At 35.7% G+C, this 18,485-nt stretch overlaps 5 protein-coding genes across 11 annotated transcripts; 3 read left to right on the top strand and 2 right to left on the bottom strand.

The window, feature by feature from the left end:
• Window positions 1-173: 173 nt before the first annotated feature.
• On the bottom strand, window positions 174-14,159 carry LOC117219783 (uncharacterized). 7 transcript variants are annotated; one of them, XM_033469216.2, is made up of 7 exons: window positions 13,108-14,159; window positions 12,034-12,509; window positions 6,505-11,960; window positions 5,566-6,427; window positions 5,114-5,488; window positions 3,195-5,018; window positions 174-3,123 (listed from the first exon to the last, which is right to left on the bottom strand). In XM_033469216.2, exons 2-7 carry the CDS (start codon window positions 12,431-12,433, stop codon window positions 2,873-2,875), a joined length of 9,168 nt encoding a protein of 3,055 aa, XP_033325107.2. In that variant the 5' UTR covers window positions 12,434-12,509; window positions 13,108-14,159; the 3' UTR covers window positions 174-2,872. The 7 variants fall into 7 exon arrangements, with proteins under 7 accessions (XP_033325107.2, XP_033325112.2, XP_033325106.2 ...); XM_033469221.2 differs by having other exon boundaries at window positions 12,034-12,282; XM_033469215.2 differs by having other exon boundaries at window positions 12,034-12,584; window positions 13,401-14,159.
• A 305-nt stretch (window positions 14,160-14,464) lies between these two features.
• LOC117219792 (transcription elongation factor 1 homolog) lies at window positions 14,465-15,444 on the bottom strand. Its single transcript, XM_033469238.2, has 2 exons — window positions 15,188-15,444; window positions 14,465-15,124 (listed from the first exon to the last, which is right to left on the bottom strand). Exons 1-2 carry the CDS (start codon window positions 15,301-15,303, stop codon window positions 14,992-14,994), a joined length of 249 nt encoding a protein of 82 aa, XP_033325129.1. The 5' UTR covers window positions 15,304-15,444; the 3' UTR covers window positions 14,465-14,991.
• A 62-nt stretch (window positions 15,445-15,506) lies between these two features.
• LOC117219791 (Threonyl-carbamoyl synthesis 6) lies at window positions 15,507-16,251 on the top strand. The gene is made up of 3 exons (XM_033469236.2): window positions 15,507-15,820; window positions 15,895-16,023; window positions 16,101-16,251. The coding sequence occupies exons 1-3, from the start codon at window positions 15,804-15,806 to the stop codon at window positions 16,225-16,227; spliced, it is 273 nt and encodes a 90-aa protein (XP_033325127.2). The 5' UTR covers window positions 15,507-15,803; the 3' UTR covers window positions 16,228-16,251.
• Window positions 16,252-16,276: 25 nt separating this feature from the next.
• PIG-P (phosphatidylinositol glycan anchor biosynthesis class P) lies at window positions 16,277-16,780 on the top strand. The gene has a single exon (XM_033469235.2). The coding sequence runs from the start codon at window positions 16,277-16,279 to the stop codon at window positions 16,682-16,684; it is 408 nt and encodes a 135-aa protein (XP_033325126.1). The 3' UTR covers window positions 16,685-16,780.
• Window positions 16,781-16,833: 53 nt separating this feature from the next.
• On the top strand, window positions 16,834-18,412 carry LOC117219788 (methylenetetrahydrofolate reductase (NADPH)). The gene is made up of 5 exons (XM_033469230.2): window positions 16,834-17,144; window positions 17,203-17,423; window positions 17,499-17,659; window positions 17,744-18,066; window positions 18,248-18,412. Exons 1-5 carry the CDS (start codon window positions 16,834-16,836, stop codon window positions 18,294-18,296), a joined length of 1,065 nt encoding a protein of 354 aa, XP_033325121.2. The 3' UTR covers window positions 18,297-18,412.
• Window positions 18,413-18,485: the final 73 nt, after the last annotated feature.

Below are 18,485 nucleotides of genomic sequence, written 5' to 3'. Positions count from 1 at the left end.
TGTCAACACTAAAAATAAAGAGCATATTTTATTTATAACGATGCGTTTATATTTTTTCATAAGGAATATATTATTCCAAAACAAGTAACATTATACAGATACAACTGAAAAGTTTCTGGCTAAAAAAAAAAGAGATAAAGAATACAAAATGTGACGCATATTACACGTAATCATAAGTTTATCAGGTTTTTTTTATTAAATTAGTGAAGTATCACCAAACCAACTTATATATTACAAAAAGAAAAGAATTGTATTTTTTTCTTAATTTCGAATGATTTTATTTTTGTGTAACACTGTAGCATGGTTTATAGAAAAATCACAATTAGAAAAAAATGATATATAAAAGAAGCTGCTGTATGTCTGATATTTTCCACCTACGAATGTTTTCTTATGAATTATAACTTTTCTATAAACCTAGCTTCCGCATAACACATTAAATCACATAATGTGCATAGAGGATAGTGTGTAATGTTTCATTCGTGCTACCATAGGGATGTTAAAAGATCTTACTGGTAGATTCATTTCTTAATTACAATCTTATCATTTCACATATAAGTAATAGATCCTTAAATCTACGCATTTACATGCACCATGTGTTAATTCCAAGTCAAGTGGTTGGTCAGACGTAAGGGTAAACGTTATACAAACAATTATATATATGTATATTTATATATATATGCTTCAATCTTTCTGTATAACAACGCTACAATCAAAAACAATCTCTTGATCAGTGTAAACAATTTATTTTACATAAGAGCAATACTCTGACATCAAAAGAAGCGATAATAATGGATAATATATTGTAATAAATAAAGTATGAAATGTAAATAATGGGTATTTACAAGTATGTAAATGGCAAAAAAGCTATAACAGAGACAAAATAATTTGTTCTCATCTTCCGTAAATATAATCCCGCTGTATGTATTTTACAATAGATTCTGTCGCTTGTTCGCAGACACGCACCTTACGTTAATATCGCGCTATGTATATACCTGTACACTTAGAACCTAGAGAACGTGCAGCCATAGCACGTATCAACATGTAAGATGCTTCTAATCTTTCCAATATAGCAAACATGTGACAGATTCGATGATAAATACATACTAATAGTATTCAGCATGAGTGCTTATTCTTCATAATAATTCGTCTATAATGTTCAGAGGGAGCACCATGATAAACATGTACGCGGCTTTACTTTTCACTTGGAAAATCGATTAAAAATCTCGTGCTCGGACTCCCGATTAACTTACGTTAACATAAATGCACAATTCCGATCCAGTACACTAACAACCGTAATTATAACTTCTCGCTTCTATAGTTTCACGCGTGGACCAAAGTCAGACTCTGTGCCCAAATAAAAATATACAAGCAAAAATGTCACACGAGAATATATGACAAAATATCACAGTTCCGAGTTCGAAAAGTCGCTTCTGAGAATCATGGCTCTCCCTTGCCCCCTCTTTTTCATCTATGTTCCAAGACAGTCATGAACTTCAAGACATCCTAGTTAACAACATTCCTACATGCTACTATGAGATTATCTATTTCAGAAACCGTAACGTTTAATAGTAATACATAGTCCATATACAACTTGCTAAGGATGCTGTAAACTGTATACTGGCTGCTAAATGTTCCATGTGAATACTGTACGTATAATGTATGTAAAAAGTCAGAGGTGACACATAGATTCAGAGCGTATTGTGTAAATGAAGCCTAATTCCACTGTTTCGATATTAATACCTATGGGAACCGAAATAACGATGCACAGTCTGAAATTCATTCTTATGAAAGAGTGATGAATAATATGGGAACACTATACAAGAAATCTATTCTTAGCGAGAGTATACACAATGGTTCAATTAATGTATTAAATGTATTAACTGCTATAGTTATATATAATATGCTACTGTTCTCAAAATATCGGTAACTTCTTAAGCACTTTAAATAATATCATTTGGAAATAATTGATAAATATCCATCACTCTTCGTACATTAACTTAGGAGGAAGAATCAGTTAACTTTAACGCGATTTATATTTCTATTTTTAAGTATATATAAAATCGAAGATGGAATGCTGATGTATAAAATTTTATGAACAATGTGTTTCTCCTTTTTCCTTAGTCTTCGTATTTTTCTGAGTACTGCATTTAATCAGAACGATTTTTTCTCCGTTCTTTCCTTATGGTATATATAAAAGTGATCATTATAGCATTTATGCACAAAGCTAAACGATAGTATACAGCATTCCTTCCTTCTTTACGTTATTATCTGTTTACAAGGTACAAACTACTTTCTCACTCAATATTCCTGGTGCCATTTTCTTTTCAAATCAATCTATATCGATTTTTAAGTCTGAAATAACGAACAATAAATGTATTTGTATGTCAAAAATATGTTTTACTTTTATCCCTATTCGATTTAATTAAATACATAGTATATATGTAAACACAAAATTTAAGAGTTTAAAAAGCGTAGAAAATATTAGAACATCTCTATGAAACCATGGAATATCAAGTTAAGAAATTAGTTGATGCCTTTTAAACATTGATACATTATTTAGTCGAATAGATGCATCGTAAAACGGCATGGCATTTCAGGCTAAATATTTTGAACATTTTAACAAATTGCACAGTTCAAAGTTAATAAGGATCATCTCATTTCTCTTGACATAAAATCGGTACTCCGGAGAAGTACCTACGTAAATTTGATTACCTTAATACAATACTTGTGACTAAATATTTACATCAATGCGTTTTACAGCTTCAGTCTATTAAGCTTCTGAACCGCGACAGCCTTCGAACTTTCGCAATATGCGGCGTTTTACGAAATTATTATATACTAATTGTTCATTCGTGATACCACGTGACTTTTCCTACTGAGCAGGTGGTTGCGGCTCGCTAGACATATTAGGGTTCGGATATGGCGATAAAAATGAGTAATTGGGATAAGGTGGTGGCGGATGTGGGAATGGAGGATAGTAATTAGGCGGATGTGAAGACGGAGGCGCGTAACCTCTGTGTATATAAGGGTCTGCTGGTGGAGGCGGACCATGAAATGCTGAATACATGCGAGCGTATTCTGTATTATAAGTCGGGCCGCCATATGCCGGATACCCAGGCGCACCTGTATCACAAATCCAGATTCAAGAATATGTCTTAGCAATCAATAAGGTGATATAACTTGTATAAACATACCACTTGGCGGATAAGCTGCTGAAGAACCTGGTGCTGGAGGATAATGCTGCGAATATGGATCATACGGTCCTGGCGGGTAAGGCCCGGGATACCGACTACTCGTAGGATGACTGAACGCAGTAGGTATGTGGGCATCATCCCTATTGGTAGTAGTAGTAGCAGTAGTAGTCGCGGTAGTGGCTGCTGTTGTTACCACTGCTTCTGTACCTTTAGATTCCGTTGTATTTGCTAACGTTTTGGCAGTAGTGTTAGGTACTTGTGAATATGTGGGAGGTACATTTATCATCGTTCTGTCTTCCACTGGTTTTCCTAAGTCCGATTGTGTTTTAGTTGCGTCCATTGGCAACCTCGGATTTGTCGTGTGAGGTGGTACACCAGGGAAATAGGTGCCATAAGGGGAAGATAATGATCGCGATCTTGGATCGGTGTAATCGTAGTACCGAGGATATTGTGCATAAGGGTACCCTTGTGGAACGTTAGGTTCCCCTTGCATAGGTGTCGTCTCGCGTATATTCGATTCTGGTATTTTCGGAGAAGTCATTGTATTTGTTCCAGTGCATATAGTCGTAGCAGAAGTTCCAATAGTTGAATCTGTTATTCCTTTAGGAGCTTCTGTACTTCGCAGTGAAGATGTTGGTGGTGCTTGCATCGTTGATGGTGCTGGTTGTTGTGTTAATAACGGCGTCAATGGTGTGGAAGAAGTTGCCTGTGTTCCAACTTGGGACGACATTTGCGACGACACCTGTGGAGGTGCTTGCGGAGGTACTTGCGGTGGTACCTGTGGCGGTATCTGCGACGATACCTGTGGCGATATCTGCGATGATACCTGTGACGGCATCTGCGATGATACCTGCGGCGATACTAGTGGCGGTCCTTGCGGAGGTATCTGTGGTTGTACCTGTGGCGATATTTGCGAAGGTACATGTGACGGTATTTGCAGCTGTATTTGTGGCGGTACTTGCAGTGGTACTTGAGGTGATATTTGTGTTTGCACCTGCGATGTTACTTGAGGTACTTGCGGCGTAATTTGTGGCGGTACTTGCTGCGTTATCTGCGATGGCATTTGCGAAGGTGGTATCTGAGAATGTACCTGTGTCTGTATTTGAAGCGGTACCTGTGGCGAATCTTCGATTATGATCTCATCGTTAGAGGAATCCCTGTTGTCTTGTTGATTCGGGAATGCATGACCATAATTCGTTAATCTATCATTTGCTTTCGAGACCTGTGTCTCAATCGAGGGAGAACACTGTTTGTTCAGTTTCGATGTCAATTCCGTCTCTGTCTGATCGTGATGCGTTTGAACACCTTGTGCCATCACAGATTCCGATGAATATACTTGACTATTTTCTTCGGATGACTTCTGCATAGACGCGTCGATATCCGAGTTGGACACCCTATTATGATTGGAAGGACTATATTCGGTATTTGAACTTACTTCCGCAACAACATCTTCCAATCGAACCTCTTCGACTCTTTGTTCCGTTCTAACTTGACCATCCGACGAATTGGAATTTTCCCCAAGCGTTGAATGATCCACAGGTTCTTGCTTGACTTTTGGTAACCTCGAGAGAGACACTTGATTTGTCAAGTTAACTTGACTTAAATAAGGCTTGGCAGTCGCTGTAGCGACCGGTTTTGGTCTCTTCGAAATTTCTTTGTCTGCAAACGGTCGATAATTAGGACCACTTCCAGGTTTAGTGATCGAACGACCACTCGGTTGGTTACTTGAGGACGACTTCGGTATTATAGATATAGCCGAATTATTTCTCAATGGAAATCCAACCTCCGGCTTTGAAGAATTTCTTTGCGCCATTGCTGACAGACCTACAACGAGTATATAGATATTAAGAAAAAAACCCAACAGGAAAAATGTTAATAACAAGAAATATAATGATAATGCGGTTGAAAGCATAGCAAACCTTTCTTTGGTTCCTCTTCGCGTTTCTGTTGATTCAACTTGAGAGCCGTTCGAATCGCTATTATTTTTCCCGATTCTAACTGCATATAAATTCCTTTCGGACTCTTCAGAACCATTACTCGCTGTCCAGCTTTCAGAACAATACTTCCTTTATCAGGTGAATTAGTAGGAATAACAACATCCAATGGTAACGTCATTTCTTGCGCACTCATTCCTTGTCTTTGCCACACTTCCGCCGGTATCCATCGGCTTCCGGTCACACCACGTGTACTCAATCCTTCAGCGCCACGTTGTTGCATAGGTCGAACGGATGCAACCGGTTTGGACGTCGTACTGCTGTCACCGCCTCGAATGGCTCTAATTTGTAATCCTCCTGCTGCAATAATAAATTCCATCAAATTCATAACAGTTCAGTTCGAAGTAAATCAAATATCACAAGAAAATGAATCGTACCGCGTGTTGCAGTATTTCCAGGCACATAATTATAACTAGGTCTTGAACAATTAGCTGCCATTTTTTCGAGTTCGTATCCACGACGCGCTAACCGTTTTTCGGCCTGACTAAGCTTTTTATCTTTGCGATCTACGAGTAGACTTTCATGATGGAACGGCTGCTTCGTGAGCAAAGACGAATGTCGTTCCAATACACGATGCATCACTTCGTCGGTATAACTATCCTTTGACTGCGAGAAATCTTGTACTTGACTATCCTCTTCCCAATCCCAAGACAATGTAGTTGCTTCTTTTAATGAAAGATGAGCGTCCGGATTACACTGATCAACAACTCGATCTGCCATTCCTTGCTTACTAATTTGTCTGTCGTATATTTTCCTTTCTAAACAATTGTCAGTAACTAAACGGTAAACGAAGCAAGGTTTATGTTGACCGTATCTGTAAACTCTGCACACAGCTTGCGTATCATGGCAAGGATTCCAAGAAGCATCGAAAACGATTGCGCGATTCGCACCAACGAGATTAATACCTAGCGAACCAGCACGCGTTGAAACGAGAAAAAGATGTATTTTTGGATTGTTATTAAATTCATTGATGAGCTTCTCCCTTTCTAAAGCGCTAGTACTCCCGTCTAATCTATAATAGTTTACGTTCTTAATCCAGGCATCTGTTTGTCCGTCTGGATACTTCAAACTATTTCTAGCTAAAAAATCTTCTATGAGATTCAATGTGAATAGAGACTGAGAAAACGCTAAGACACGGTCACCGAGCTTAATTGCTTCTTCTAAAATACAGAAGAAAATTGTCATTTTTGCAGACGCGTCAATTAATCCGGGTACGTAGCCTTTCATTAATTCCGTTGCCTATAAACGAATAATATTGATTAAATTCTGATAATTTTGTGCATAGTCTAATCTTCATATAAATATATTATATTTACCCAATCATATGGTATTCCGGGATCTTCTTTTCCTCCTGGGGAACTCTTACAATCCTTTTCTTCATCTTTCGTAAGAATTTCGTCATCAGATTTATCTTCTTTATCTTTGTCTAGCAAATCGTCTTTTTCTCTTTCATCTTCCTTTACCAAATCAGTTTGATTCAATCGCGGACTATGCGATGAACCAATACTTTGCACAGATCTAGAGATTGTTGTTTGACAACTAGATTCAGAACTATAGTTTGAACTTGTAGATACGCTACTTTGATGTATTGGTTGACTCTGTACACCAATACTCGACGTCATTTCTTTGCTATTTTTGTCACAAGAACCTGAATTTTGATTATGGTTGGCAGATTGTGGAGGTTTCGAACTGTCTGTTCGTGAATTCACATCCGAGTTATGATTATTACCATAATCGTTAAATTGGTTCTGATAATTTTGGGGTGGAAAGTAATTATTTTGATATCTGTTTACATTTGGATTTACATCTCGATAATACGGATCGTTACACTGATCAGATCTGAATGGTTGAGAATAATTTCTTTGCCAATAAGGATCTTCCGATCCCTTCAATTGGCCTACTTGATTCTGATGCGCACCCTCCGACGAATAGCTCGACAAAACAGGATTCTGTGACTGAGGTGGATTTACCGAATAATTACTCGTTGAACTACTCGTCGAATTGCCTCCTTGCCGATCAGATGAAAACTCGTGGGCCGTACTAGGTGCCGGCGTATAATTTTGGCCTTGCTGTTGACTATCCGGTCTAGAGTAAAGTTGATCATTTTGATTCAACGAAGGGGCTGGTGTTTGTTGATTTTGAGGATATGAAAGGGACTGACTCTGCGGCTGCGGTACTTGTCCCTGCTGAGTATTCCCGTATCTATGAGATGGATTCTGTGGCATTGGTGCTGATCCTTGATGAGTAGAACCGTATGCATGATTTGGACCCGGAGGTGGTCCTGTTGGATTTTGTGTATTAGGTGGATACGAAGACTGACTTTGTGATCCAGATGAAGTTACAAGATGCGAGTAACCATGCATGGTATTTTGTGGATTTGAAACCGGACCTTGTTGCTCTTGAGGATATCCGTGTGTTTGAGTAGGAGCACTCGGTGCTGATTGTCCTGCAGGGTATGAGGATGAATTTGGTGGTACACTTATTTGATTCTGAGCTGTTGTAGAATACCCACGCATTTGATTCTGCGGAATGGAACTTTGATTCGACGAGTTCGTCATGTAAGGATTAGACTGATTTGGTGCCATTGGATTTGGTGTTTGTTGATTGAAGGGAAGCGACGGCTGTGACGAATTGTTGCTACTCACTTGAGTAGGGTAAGTATGAGACGGATTAGGTAGTGGCATATTTTGAGATTGTGGACCAGTATAAGTATGAGAAGAACTTTGTAAATTGAGATTCTGATTTTGTTGATTCGGCGAGAAGCCACGATTCTGACCTGGAGCCGCTCCCTGTCCTTGTTGATTTGGAAGATATCCAGCTGTTGGAGTTTGTGAAGTTGCATTTTGGTTTTGTTGATTCGCACCGTATCCCATTGTAGAATTCTGCAACGGTTGATTTTCACCCCGTGAGTACATCGTATTTGACTGACCCGGTGCGGGATTATAATTCTGGCCTTGATTTGGTGTATATGAAGAATAATCGGGCATTGACATATTTGTAGATTGATTTGGCATTTGAGATTGAAACGAAGACTGATTCGGAACTTGAGGATAGTTGCTTGATCCTTGATTTAAGTTTGGTGTATAATTACGTCCGTGATCTTGATAAGGATAAGACGGGCGCGAAAATATTCCAGGCACCTCATAATTATTACCTTGATTTTGATCCGGACGAAATTCCGAATTGGAAGATGCAGTCGGGTATCTCTGCGGATGATTGTTTGTAGACTGTTCGTTATTTGGTACATAATTTTGGGACTGATTTGAATAACTCTGAGAAGGATTATATCCTGGGGTTTGTGTATACGTTTGGAATGGTTGATTTCCATATCTTTGTGATCCTTGATTATTGTAAAATTCATTATACTCTCCATGATTATTATCATTTTTGTAATATGAATTTTGATCATTTGGTCTATAATTTTGATACCCATGAGGATAAGAATTTTGTGGTACTGAATTTGGATATCCCGAGTTACTATTCATTGGCATTGGATAATTGGAGTAATTGTTCTGTTTTGAAACAGGAGGAGTAGTATCAGATTCTATGGTATCAGTGTTCGATGATGATGAAGCATTAGGTTGCACACTGGCTGCAGGTTTATTTTTTATAGTCGTGTTTGTTTTCTTGCCTTTTTTCGATTCTCCTTTCGGCTGGCGAGCTTTCGAACGTTTTCCTCCACCAGCGGCAGGTTTTTCACCAATCGTTTCTTCCAAATCCAAATCATCTTCCTCGTTCGTTTGACGTTTACGTAGAAAGTGATACAAAATATCAGGATGGTTCCAGATTTTACAACATACAGCAAAAGCTTTTAATGGATTAGGAACAGCTCGAGTTTTAACTACTTGATTCATAAATGTGTCATATAATTGGCGTTGATGTGTCGTCATCCGAACCAGAAGAATGTATTCCTCTTTACGCGGCAATGATACTTGCAGTACAGAATGCGATCTTCGTTGTACAAAACCTTCTAATAGAGCATGCAACACATGTGCACGGTACCTCATCAGCCGTATGTCTTGTGGGGTCGAGTCAATACATTGTCCATTTTGTATGGGTCTTTCAAACATGTTACAAAACTCGCTTTTAGTTCCTAAGTAATTAGGTCTTACAAAGTCAACCATGCACCAATATTCCAAGAGATTGTTTTGCAAGGGATAACCAGTTAATACGATTCTACGTTTTGTGCGCATTTGTTTCAGAGCCATACTAATACTGGCATGAGAATTCTTTATTCTATGACCCTCGTCACATATGACTAAATCAGGACCAGGATTAACCAGAGCTGCATGCATGTCGTTTAATAATCCTTTATTCTTATCCTCTTCTTCAACATCAACAGTATCCTTGAAAGGTTGTCCACGTTTTCTTTTCGCTTTATTCGGCTTTTTTAAGGATAACTGTCTATATAACTCATAACCAATTAATAAAACACCACCTCCGACCTGCCACTCTTGAATTATTTTAGCTCTTGCTGTCATTGTTTTATGAGAATCATTTAAAATATGCAGTCGAAAATGTCTTGGTCTTAATCCCATTCCAATAGGAGAATCTACTGAATCTGGAGTTTTAACTTTCTCAACCTCTTTTTTCTCTTCATTCATCATTTCTTCTTTTGTTGTACAAGTACCTTCTTCCTTTTTCACTATTTCTTCTGGCTCTTTCTTTACATTAATCTCTGTACTTAAAGGAGGCATAGTATTTTTAAAGCATTCCTTTCTTGAGTCTTGATCTGATTCTTGAGTTGGTCTTGTATAATTGGGAAAGGTGTTCGTAGAATTATCATAATTTGGATACATTGATCCAGGGTGATGGTTTTCTGGACCAGGATACAGAGCACCAGGATTTCGGTTTTCCATGTTGGAGTACATAGGAGGTTGTGCCCGATTTTCCAAACCAGGATATATATTACCAGAATTCTGATTATCCACGCTAAACTTCGTATCCGGCATATTAGGTCTTTGTTGCATAGTATGACAATTTACTTCTGATTTCAGCGATTCGAAATTAGACATTGGATTAGGGTTTGTATTGTACATTGTATTTTGAGAAATATCTGCTTGATAATTCTCGTTCACGTGTACTTGAGAGTCCGGAATATTTTTATTTAACATACTGTCTTGCATATAGCTGGGCATCATATTATGTGTTTCATACCCTTGATGAGTATATGGATTATCTGACATAATATTCAAAGGTTGTGGTGGGTTTTCCTGTCCAAATCGATGTGCTGATTCTGTACTAATAGGCCTTGATATATTGGATATATCACTTTGATTTCCACATTCATCCTTAACTTCTTGCTTAAGTTCTACACCAGGTTCAGACTTGACGTTTATAGCCTTAATATTCTTTTCTGGTGCATTAGGGTCCTCGTATGGTAACCACATATTAAACTCTGCTAACCAGTTTTGCAATGTGTTAATAGGCATGATACAAAGAACTGTTTTGGCTGTGGTACATCGAAAAAAAATATCACAAAAGCTAGCAACTTGAAGAGTTTTTCCTAAACCCATACTATGAGCTAAAATGCAACCAAAACCAGAACTGTTTTTATACCTGTCAATGCTTTCAACAATATTGTCATACAGGAAACGAATACCACCAATCTGATGAGGTTTGATGATACGTGCAACTTGTGGTGCTAAAAATACATCAGGTTCAGTTTCAGGATGACCCACATTAATTAAAACTCTACCATGTTCATCCGGAATGTTGTATCTATCATTGGTATGCATGCCAGAATTGGATGGATCATCTTCGTTGTCTGTTTCCTCTTCCCCGCTTGGATCACTTAAAACTATACAGTCATCATCTGAACTCTCACTAGAACTAGATATTGTAACCACATCTTTTCCCTTACCACCCTTTTGAGACTTTGGCCCAATAGATAATTTTTTAGTTGCATGCATCTGTTTCTCGCGCAATGCTTCTTCAGCTTCTAGGTCCGATAATTCGGAATCTGAATAGTATTCAGATCTATCCATAGGTTCCTTCTTAGGAACCACAGGTGATATGCTCACAGAAGGTGTCATCATACGAATTCTTTGTTGTAACATATTGGGACCAGTAGAACGATTTGGAACTCTGGAAATTGATGTCTGTGCACCTTGATAAACACCCCTTCCTTTTTGCCAACGAGTTCCATCTACTGTTCTTCTTTGCATTTGACTTGCTTGCATACTAGATGTGGTTTGAGATGCAGTCCCAGATCCAGAATTAACTTTGAGAAGTACTGTATTTGGTAAACGGACTGGTGTAGGTGAAAACGATGTTGAAGATGATTGTGAAATGGTAGTTCCTGCTTGATTTTGCTTTCCTTGTAATAGACTTATTACTTTTGTCTGTGTTTTATTGTTTTGTCTACTTATTGCTATTTGCTTTTGGACTTCACGAATAATCCTCTGTTGTTCCTGTACCCTTCGAAGACGTTCCATTTCCTGTCTTTGAGCAGACAAAGTAGCTTCATCAAGCTGTGTTTCGTCCATAACTTCTCGAATATTTCTCCTCATATTTGCTAATTTCTTTTCTGCCTTTGATTCACATTCTTCATTTCCTTCACTTCCATCATCCTTTCTTTGTTTCTTCTTAGCTGTATCAGAAAGCTCCGATTCAGCATGTCTCTTACCAATCTCAGTATTTTCATCTTCCATGGAATGACTGTCATGTTTGTCATCTTCATGTTCTATACTGTCCTCATCGTCTGAATCTTTCGAAATTGGTTTTCCAAGCAAGTCTGCTTCGGTTACTTCTTGACCTTCTATTGGAGCTCCTTTTAATACAATTAAAAATTGTAAGCAAAATATATTGATACAATAAAATTGTAGAAATAATTTTATACATACCTTCCAATGGTAAAGTGTCCAATATATTAACAGGTTCCTCATCATCCTCTTCAGCTTGAGAATGATGCAATCGTTCTGACTCCATCCTTACCCCAATTTGAGAGTCAATAGTTTCATCTAAATCCATATCGTCCCCTGAACCCTCAGAGCGTATTTCTTCTATCTCCTCTGACTGTATTGCGTCATTTTTCTTCTCTTGTTCTCCGTCTGATGTTTCACCGCTAGATTCTTCTGAACTTTCATCATTTCCTGTTTGAGGCTCTACATTATTCATGGTTGTATTTGTTGAAGTTTCATTCAAAGATACTGGTTCATTAGACTTAGGACCTGAACGAGGAGTCACGCGTTCAATAGTGACATCCCCAATACGTGTTAAAAAACTGTCCAAACTATTAGACATGATGTGTACAGTTCATTAAGTCACAATACGTTTCCTCGAAATTTCATACGAAATTATGGAATGTCTTGACACTTTTCTGCATAACACTAAAAATTATATTATTCTGCATATCACTAAAATTATTTATTTATAATTTTATATCCTCCTTTGCCTGTAATAAGAAATATGCTACTTTGTAAGATACATTTTTAAAAAAAAGATACTAAAAATCTATTATATTGATAAAAAAATTAAATCAAGTAATTAAAAACTGCTTAGCTCGAAATAGCGTCAAGATAATGACAATAACCATTCTAGGTAGTCAACACAAAGAATACAAAATAAAAATATGATCTAATGTATATGGAAATCAAGGAATACTGCTTAGATCAAAATAGCGTCAAGATAATGATAAAAAACACCCACGATACACAACACAAAGAATACAAAATAAAAATATTGCCTACCACACATGTATTTATTATGCTTTCAATTTGACAATTCATTCCATTTCTAATGTCGGAACACAATTTTAAATATAAAAAAAATACACTCCTGCATCAAGTTCGATTATCTTAAATACCATACATGTGTAATGCGTATATTTGTATTTCATACGTATGCCCCCTTGATAAACAAGGTTGACTATAGTTCAAAGCAGCAGAAATAAATGCTTAATAATAAAACCAAAATACCTAAAAAATTTTAAACATTAAAGTAGGGAATAATATCACGTTCATATATAAAAATGTTTTCAAGGAAATTGTATGCATTTCCAAATGATATCCAGATCATTATTATCGATATAAAAACTTCAAAAAAGCAAAGAACTCTGTGATAGGATAGAAACTATGAATCATTCAAAGCACTTGCAATTAAACACACTTGTTGAGAGATTAAGTTAGTCACATTCGCGAATTGACGAGCAAATCCTACAGTAACAAACTGGGCAGTACTATTTAACGAAAAGGTTACAGTAAACGCACACCTCAGCTTGCGATAACGTAACCGTAGTAGTTGCGTTATAGTATTCATAATGTTCAGAGTTATTTAAGGTAGGAGCTGTCAAACAGGGAGAATGAAAGCAGCTCAGAATGTTTGTTTTCGGACAAGCCGATCCGGCTCGACGATTAACACCAGGAAGTCGCGTCGTTTTGTAACCGGCGTCGTCATGTATCTTGCACACGTCAAATTTTACCTACGATCCGTATTTACGACCGCTTAATTAGCCGTTAATTACGGATTAAATATAATGACACACACATGCACACGTTTGATAGACGCCATAGCGTCGTTGTTCGCCGCTCGACGATCACGGTTCTCCGCAATGTCCGAAGATCAGCGAACAAGCCTTGTCACTCGGGTTAATGCACGCATCGTTTCTACCACGACGTCCAATTCCTTTTCATTTGAGCCTCATGACGAAGCTACGGGGATTCACTTTACCACCAAAATCTCACTGAAGTTCGCACGCGTCGCTCTCAAGCTTTCCGCGGCATTTTTTTCACGCACTTTTTCTAACAAGTATATTCCACTCGGTGGAACGCCATCTTGGCTGCGCCATAAAACGCATCCGCTGAGTGTTCGCGAGGGAACGGCACCCAGAACTAAGTAAAATATGTCTTTCAAATTCTAAAGGCCATATGATTCATTTTATTTCGTAACTGAGTTCGTCGTTCTTGATATAAAGTTCTAGCATATTTTCCGTCAATTTCTTAATATCTTACACGAAAACACTATTATATTTGCATACTAGTAACAATATACATACAGTACATATTTTCCTATTTTATTTATTTGAATTGAACAGATAAATGGTATTCGAATTTGTATCATTTGAAATAGAAGTACTTCAAACGCAAATATTACAAATAATGTAATGTAAATATTAATTACTAGGTACTAAATATAGTATTACAAATAAAACAAAGTTACAAATGAAAATTAAATAATTTATTCGAACAATTGATAAACTGTTGCAATTTATTGTTATAGTGTCATAGATTTCAAGTTGTATGTCATTCTGCTAGAAAGGAATTAAAAAATCAGAACTTGTATTTTTAATTTTATTTGATTGTGATGACATTATTTTGTGAAAATGTACATTTTACATATCACATTATGTAAATATATATATATATATAATATTTATACAATAGTATATCATGACTGTTACTCTAATAAAATATACAATATAAAACATTACATGTCTTCATTCTTTATATAAATATTATGCATATTATAATAGTTGCTCTATCTTTGTTACAACTTCCACATAAGTATACATTCATACATGTACCTATTAAATAAGTACAATAGATATAAATATAGCTATAATAATATCAAATGACTAAAAGTAGTACGAATTAGTACCTAGTTGTATATAATAACAAATATCTAAGATCCTATTGCATTAAAATATTAAAACTATAGACATAAATGACATAGAATTGTTGTTTGCACATTGCACATAAGTTTGATAATTAGTTCACACATTGTGGAATGCTGACATGTCAATAATAAAAGAATGAGTAACGTCTGACAGTCTTGTAAATGTGATATATAATAGTAATAAATGTTCAATTTGCATTCTCACATGCATCAATCCAATCATTATAAACATCTAATGGTTCAGAAAGTAAGTTTATTGTAGTTTGGAAATCTTCTAAGCAGACTCTACAAGTAATCCTTGCTGTATTTCTTGGTTTGTCCCTGGAAACAGAAAACAAGCAGTAAAATACGAAATATAAGTATAACTACTATAAGTATACGCACATCTTAACCTCACACGACTTTTCGTGATTACAAAATGGACAATTAAATTGAGTATCTAAAGGTTGAATAGCTTTCTTTTTACTTGGAGGCTTTCGTTTACTCTTCCTTCGTCCCATTGTACCTTAAACGCTCAAAATTATGCAAGTTTATATTACAAAATAATCATTCAAAATATACTACATCTACACCAAGCTTTGGTACTGCATACGTATATGTACACATTATATTGCGAACTGTTGCGTACAATCACCGGACGCGGTAAAACACTGTGAAGTTCGCAAAAAACTACACACATATATGTGTATTACGTATTGTATGTATAGATGAATGTACGCAAGGAACATACATGCAATTCTTGTAGTCATAACGCTGTACTAATTCAGAAGTCACAGTTTTTTTTTGAACTATTCTTAATATTGAATGAAATCATTTTATTGACACACACTCAGTGAACAAACCTACTAAATGTATTACAAACTATGTCCATGCAGTGTATAGACATTGGTTATGTAAATACAAAATACACTTATGAACAATACAACATTTATAAAAAAGACATAAGTTAGTAAAACAGTTTTTGAAGTTCTATGTTATTTTAAAAATATCTTTTAATGCTATGAATTCTTTAAATGTGTATCCTTTGAAAAAGATGAATTAATGTACAAATTACATCCTAACAGTATACAAATAACCTTAATATTGAATAGAAATTTGTCTATCCCATTCCCATCACCGAGGGAAGCAGAAATTGTTTACCAAGTTCTTAGAGTTGATAAGGAACCATCAAGGGGTAGTGTTTCAAAAGAACTAACATTGAATAATAATTTATTGAAATTGTAAGTTTACATATATTAACATTAGTATACAACTTTATTCATATATTTGTGAAATTAATGTAAATTGTTATTTGCAGAGTAATTTCTGGGACCGAAGCAAGAAAAGTTAGAGTAGCATTGACATCATTTTTTGATAGCTTAATATTGGTAACAGAAACTATTCAACAATTTGGTCCACCTGCACCGACGTTTGATTATTATTAAATAAATACTGTATCATCTTTCTCAGCTGTTCTATGTAGTATTATATGAAATGGAGCATACTCCTGCACCATATGGACCAAGATCGGTCTATGGATATGCTTTATACATAGGTGCGAACATGCTTTTTTTTTTATATCTAGTATGGGCAATTGTACCGGATCAAATTTTACATAGTTTAGGACTAACATATTGGCCTTCAAAATATTGGGCTGTAGCAATTCCTATTTGGGCCTTAACAGCTCTTGCAACATTTGCATTTATTATTTATCCAGCTATAAATTTATGTATGACACCAGACATTGATGACGTTAGAACCATTATGGATAAACATTCACGTCCAAAGAAGGAAACAGTTCCAGGCGGTATACCACCTGTATTTGATATTCCAATAACAGAAGTGTGCAGAAAGTTATATTTGTCAAAAAAGAAACAACAAATAAATTCTGTAAAAAAATGAAACAATGTAATATGAAATATTTATTTAAATCTTATGATAAAATAATGTGGATTAAATTGAATATTTTATAAATAAATAAAGTATGTGTAATATTAATATTTTATTGTAGCAACTTCTCTCAAACTCTCTATTGCTACAACGGGGCCTTTATGAATTTCATGTATTGCATAACCCGATACTATCAAAATTTATCTTGTATAGCGATGGGAACAAGAAAATGTGCCCATATAATTGACCATAGTGATTTCTACGCAATGAGTGAAGTTATTTCAGAAAATAAAATCTACGAAAACGCGGTTAGTAGCGGTAAACATGATAAGGTTAAGAATAATTCCTTATACAAAGGCACGGAATATAATAATTCCAATGTAACGAAATCGTTAAAGGCTGCATTTGACGAAAAAAGAATATTTTGCAGCTTTGAAGTTTCGCCCACAAAAAATACTAACTTTTATCAAAGGTACATACGCATGTTTATTTAAATTTTGTATTTATATATGATAATTTTTTGTTAAAAGTTTTTTTACAGAGATGAACAAATATCATCCCCTATTTTATTCATTAACATGGAAAATGAAAGATGAGATAAATAATTATCTATCTTTAGAAGTGCTCGATCAGTTCCCAAACAATACGCTCCTGCATCTCACTATTTGTTTTTTGACGCGCGCAGATATATTGTTTATTTTAAAGAAAGCATTGGATATTGGCGTGATCAATATTTTTGTATTACGAGGAGGTAAATATCTTTATAAAAATATTTCTAGTTGAAATTTCAGGACCATTTTTTAATGAGATCAAAATGAAATCAAAGATTCTAAGGTCCCGAATAAGGATTTTCCGTACGCTGTTGATTTAGTGCGTTTTATAAGAGACGAATTTGGTAATAGATTTTGTATATGTGTTGCTGGATATCCAGAGGTCCATCCAGAATCGCCATCCAAAGAATTGGATTTGTTACACTTAAAAGACAAAGTAATTATTTTAATTAAAATTATAATTTTCACGTACATTCGTGCAACTGTTATTGATACGATCTTATGTTGGTGTCATTGAAAGGTTGACGCAGGTGCTGATTTTATTATAACTCAAATCGTTTTCGATGCCGACGTTTTCATTACATTCGTAAATGACTGTAAAGCAATTGGAATCAATGTTCCAATTATTCCTGGTATCTTACCAATTCCCAATTATGCATGTCTAGAGAAGATGATGAAAATTTGCAACGTCAAGGTACCAGAAAATATTTCGAAGATTTTAGAACCCATCAAGTTCGATGACGATAAAGTACGCGATTATGGGATAAAACTAGTTACGAGCATCATCAAAGATGTCATTTCAAGCGGTACCACTTGTGGTTTCCATTTGTTCACACTGAACAGGTAAGCTTCTCAAATTTAGCGAAAAATGTAAACAAAGGTTAGAATTAATACATATGTTTCTAAATATATAATTAATTAATTATATATTTATATAATTTTAATATATAGAATATTATATTATTAATATATAGAATATATATAATTAATATATAGAATTAATACATATGTTTCTAAATTGCAGACCGTCGTTATCGTCAGAAATATGCGACAAATTGAAAATGTTTCAATGATCATCGAAAAGAAAAAGAAAATGTCACGAATATGAAACACATGCATCGCATTGAAAAAGAAACTTGAATCACCGTAGTTTCTGTAAACTTCTTCAATAAATGACATTACAACGAGATCATATTACGCGCCCAAATGAAGCAATTGCCAATTGCTAAAATTCCCTATATCGTAGCACACCTGAAACACCT

This window comes from Megalopta genalis, chromosome 5 (genome assembly GCF_051020955.1).
Source record: "Megalopta genalis isolate 19385.01 chromosome 5, iyMegGena1_principal, whole genome shotgun sequence".
In the NCBI taxonomy this organism is placed as follows: domain Eukaryota; kingdom Metazoa; phylum Arthropoda; class Insecta; order Hymenoptera; family Halictidae; genus Megalopta; species Megalopta genalis.
Note: the sequence above shows the minus strand (reverse complement) of the source record. Positions and strands in the feature narration are given on the sequence as shown.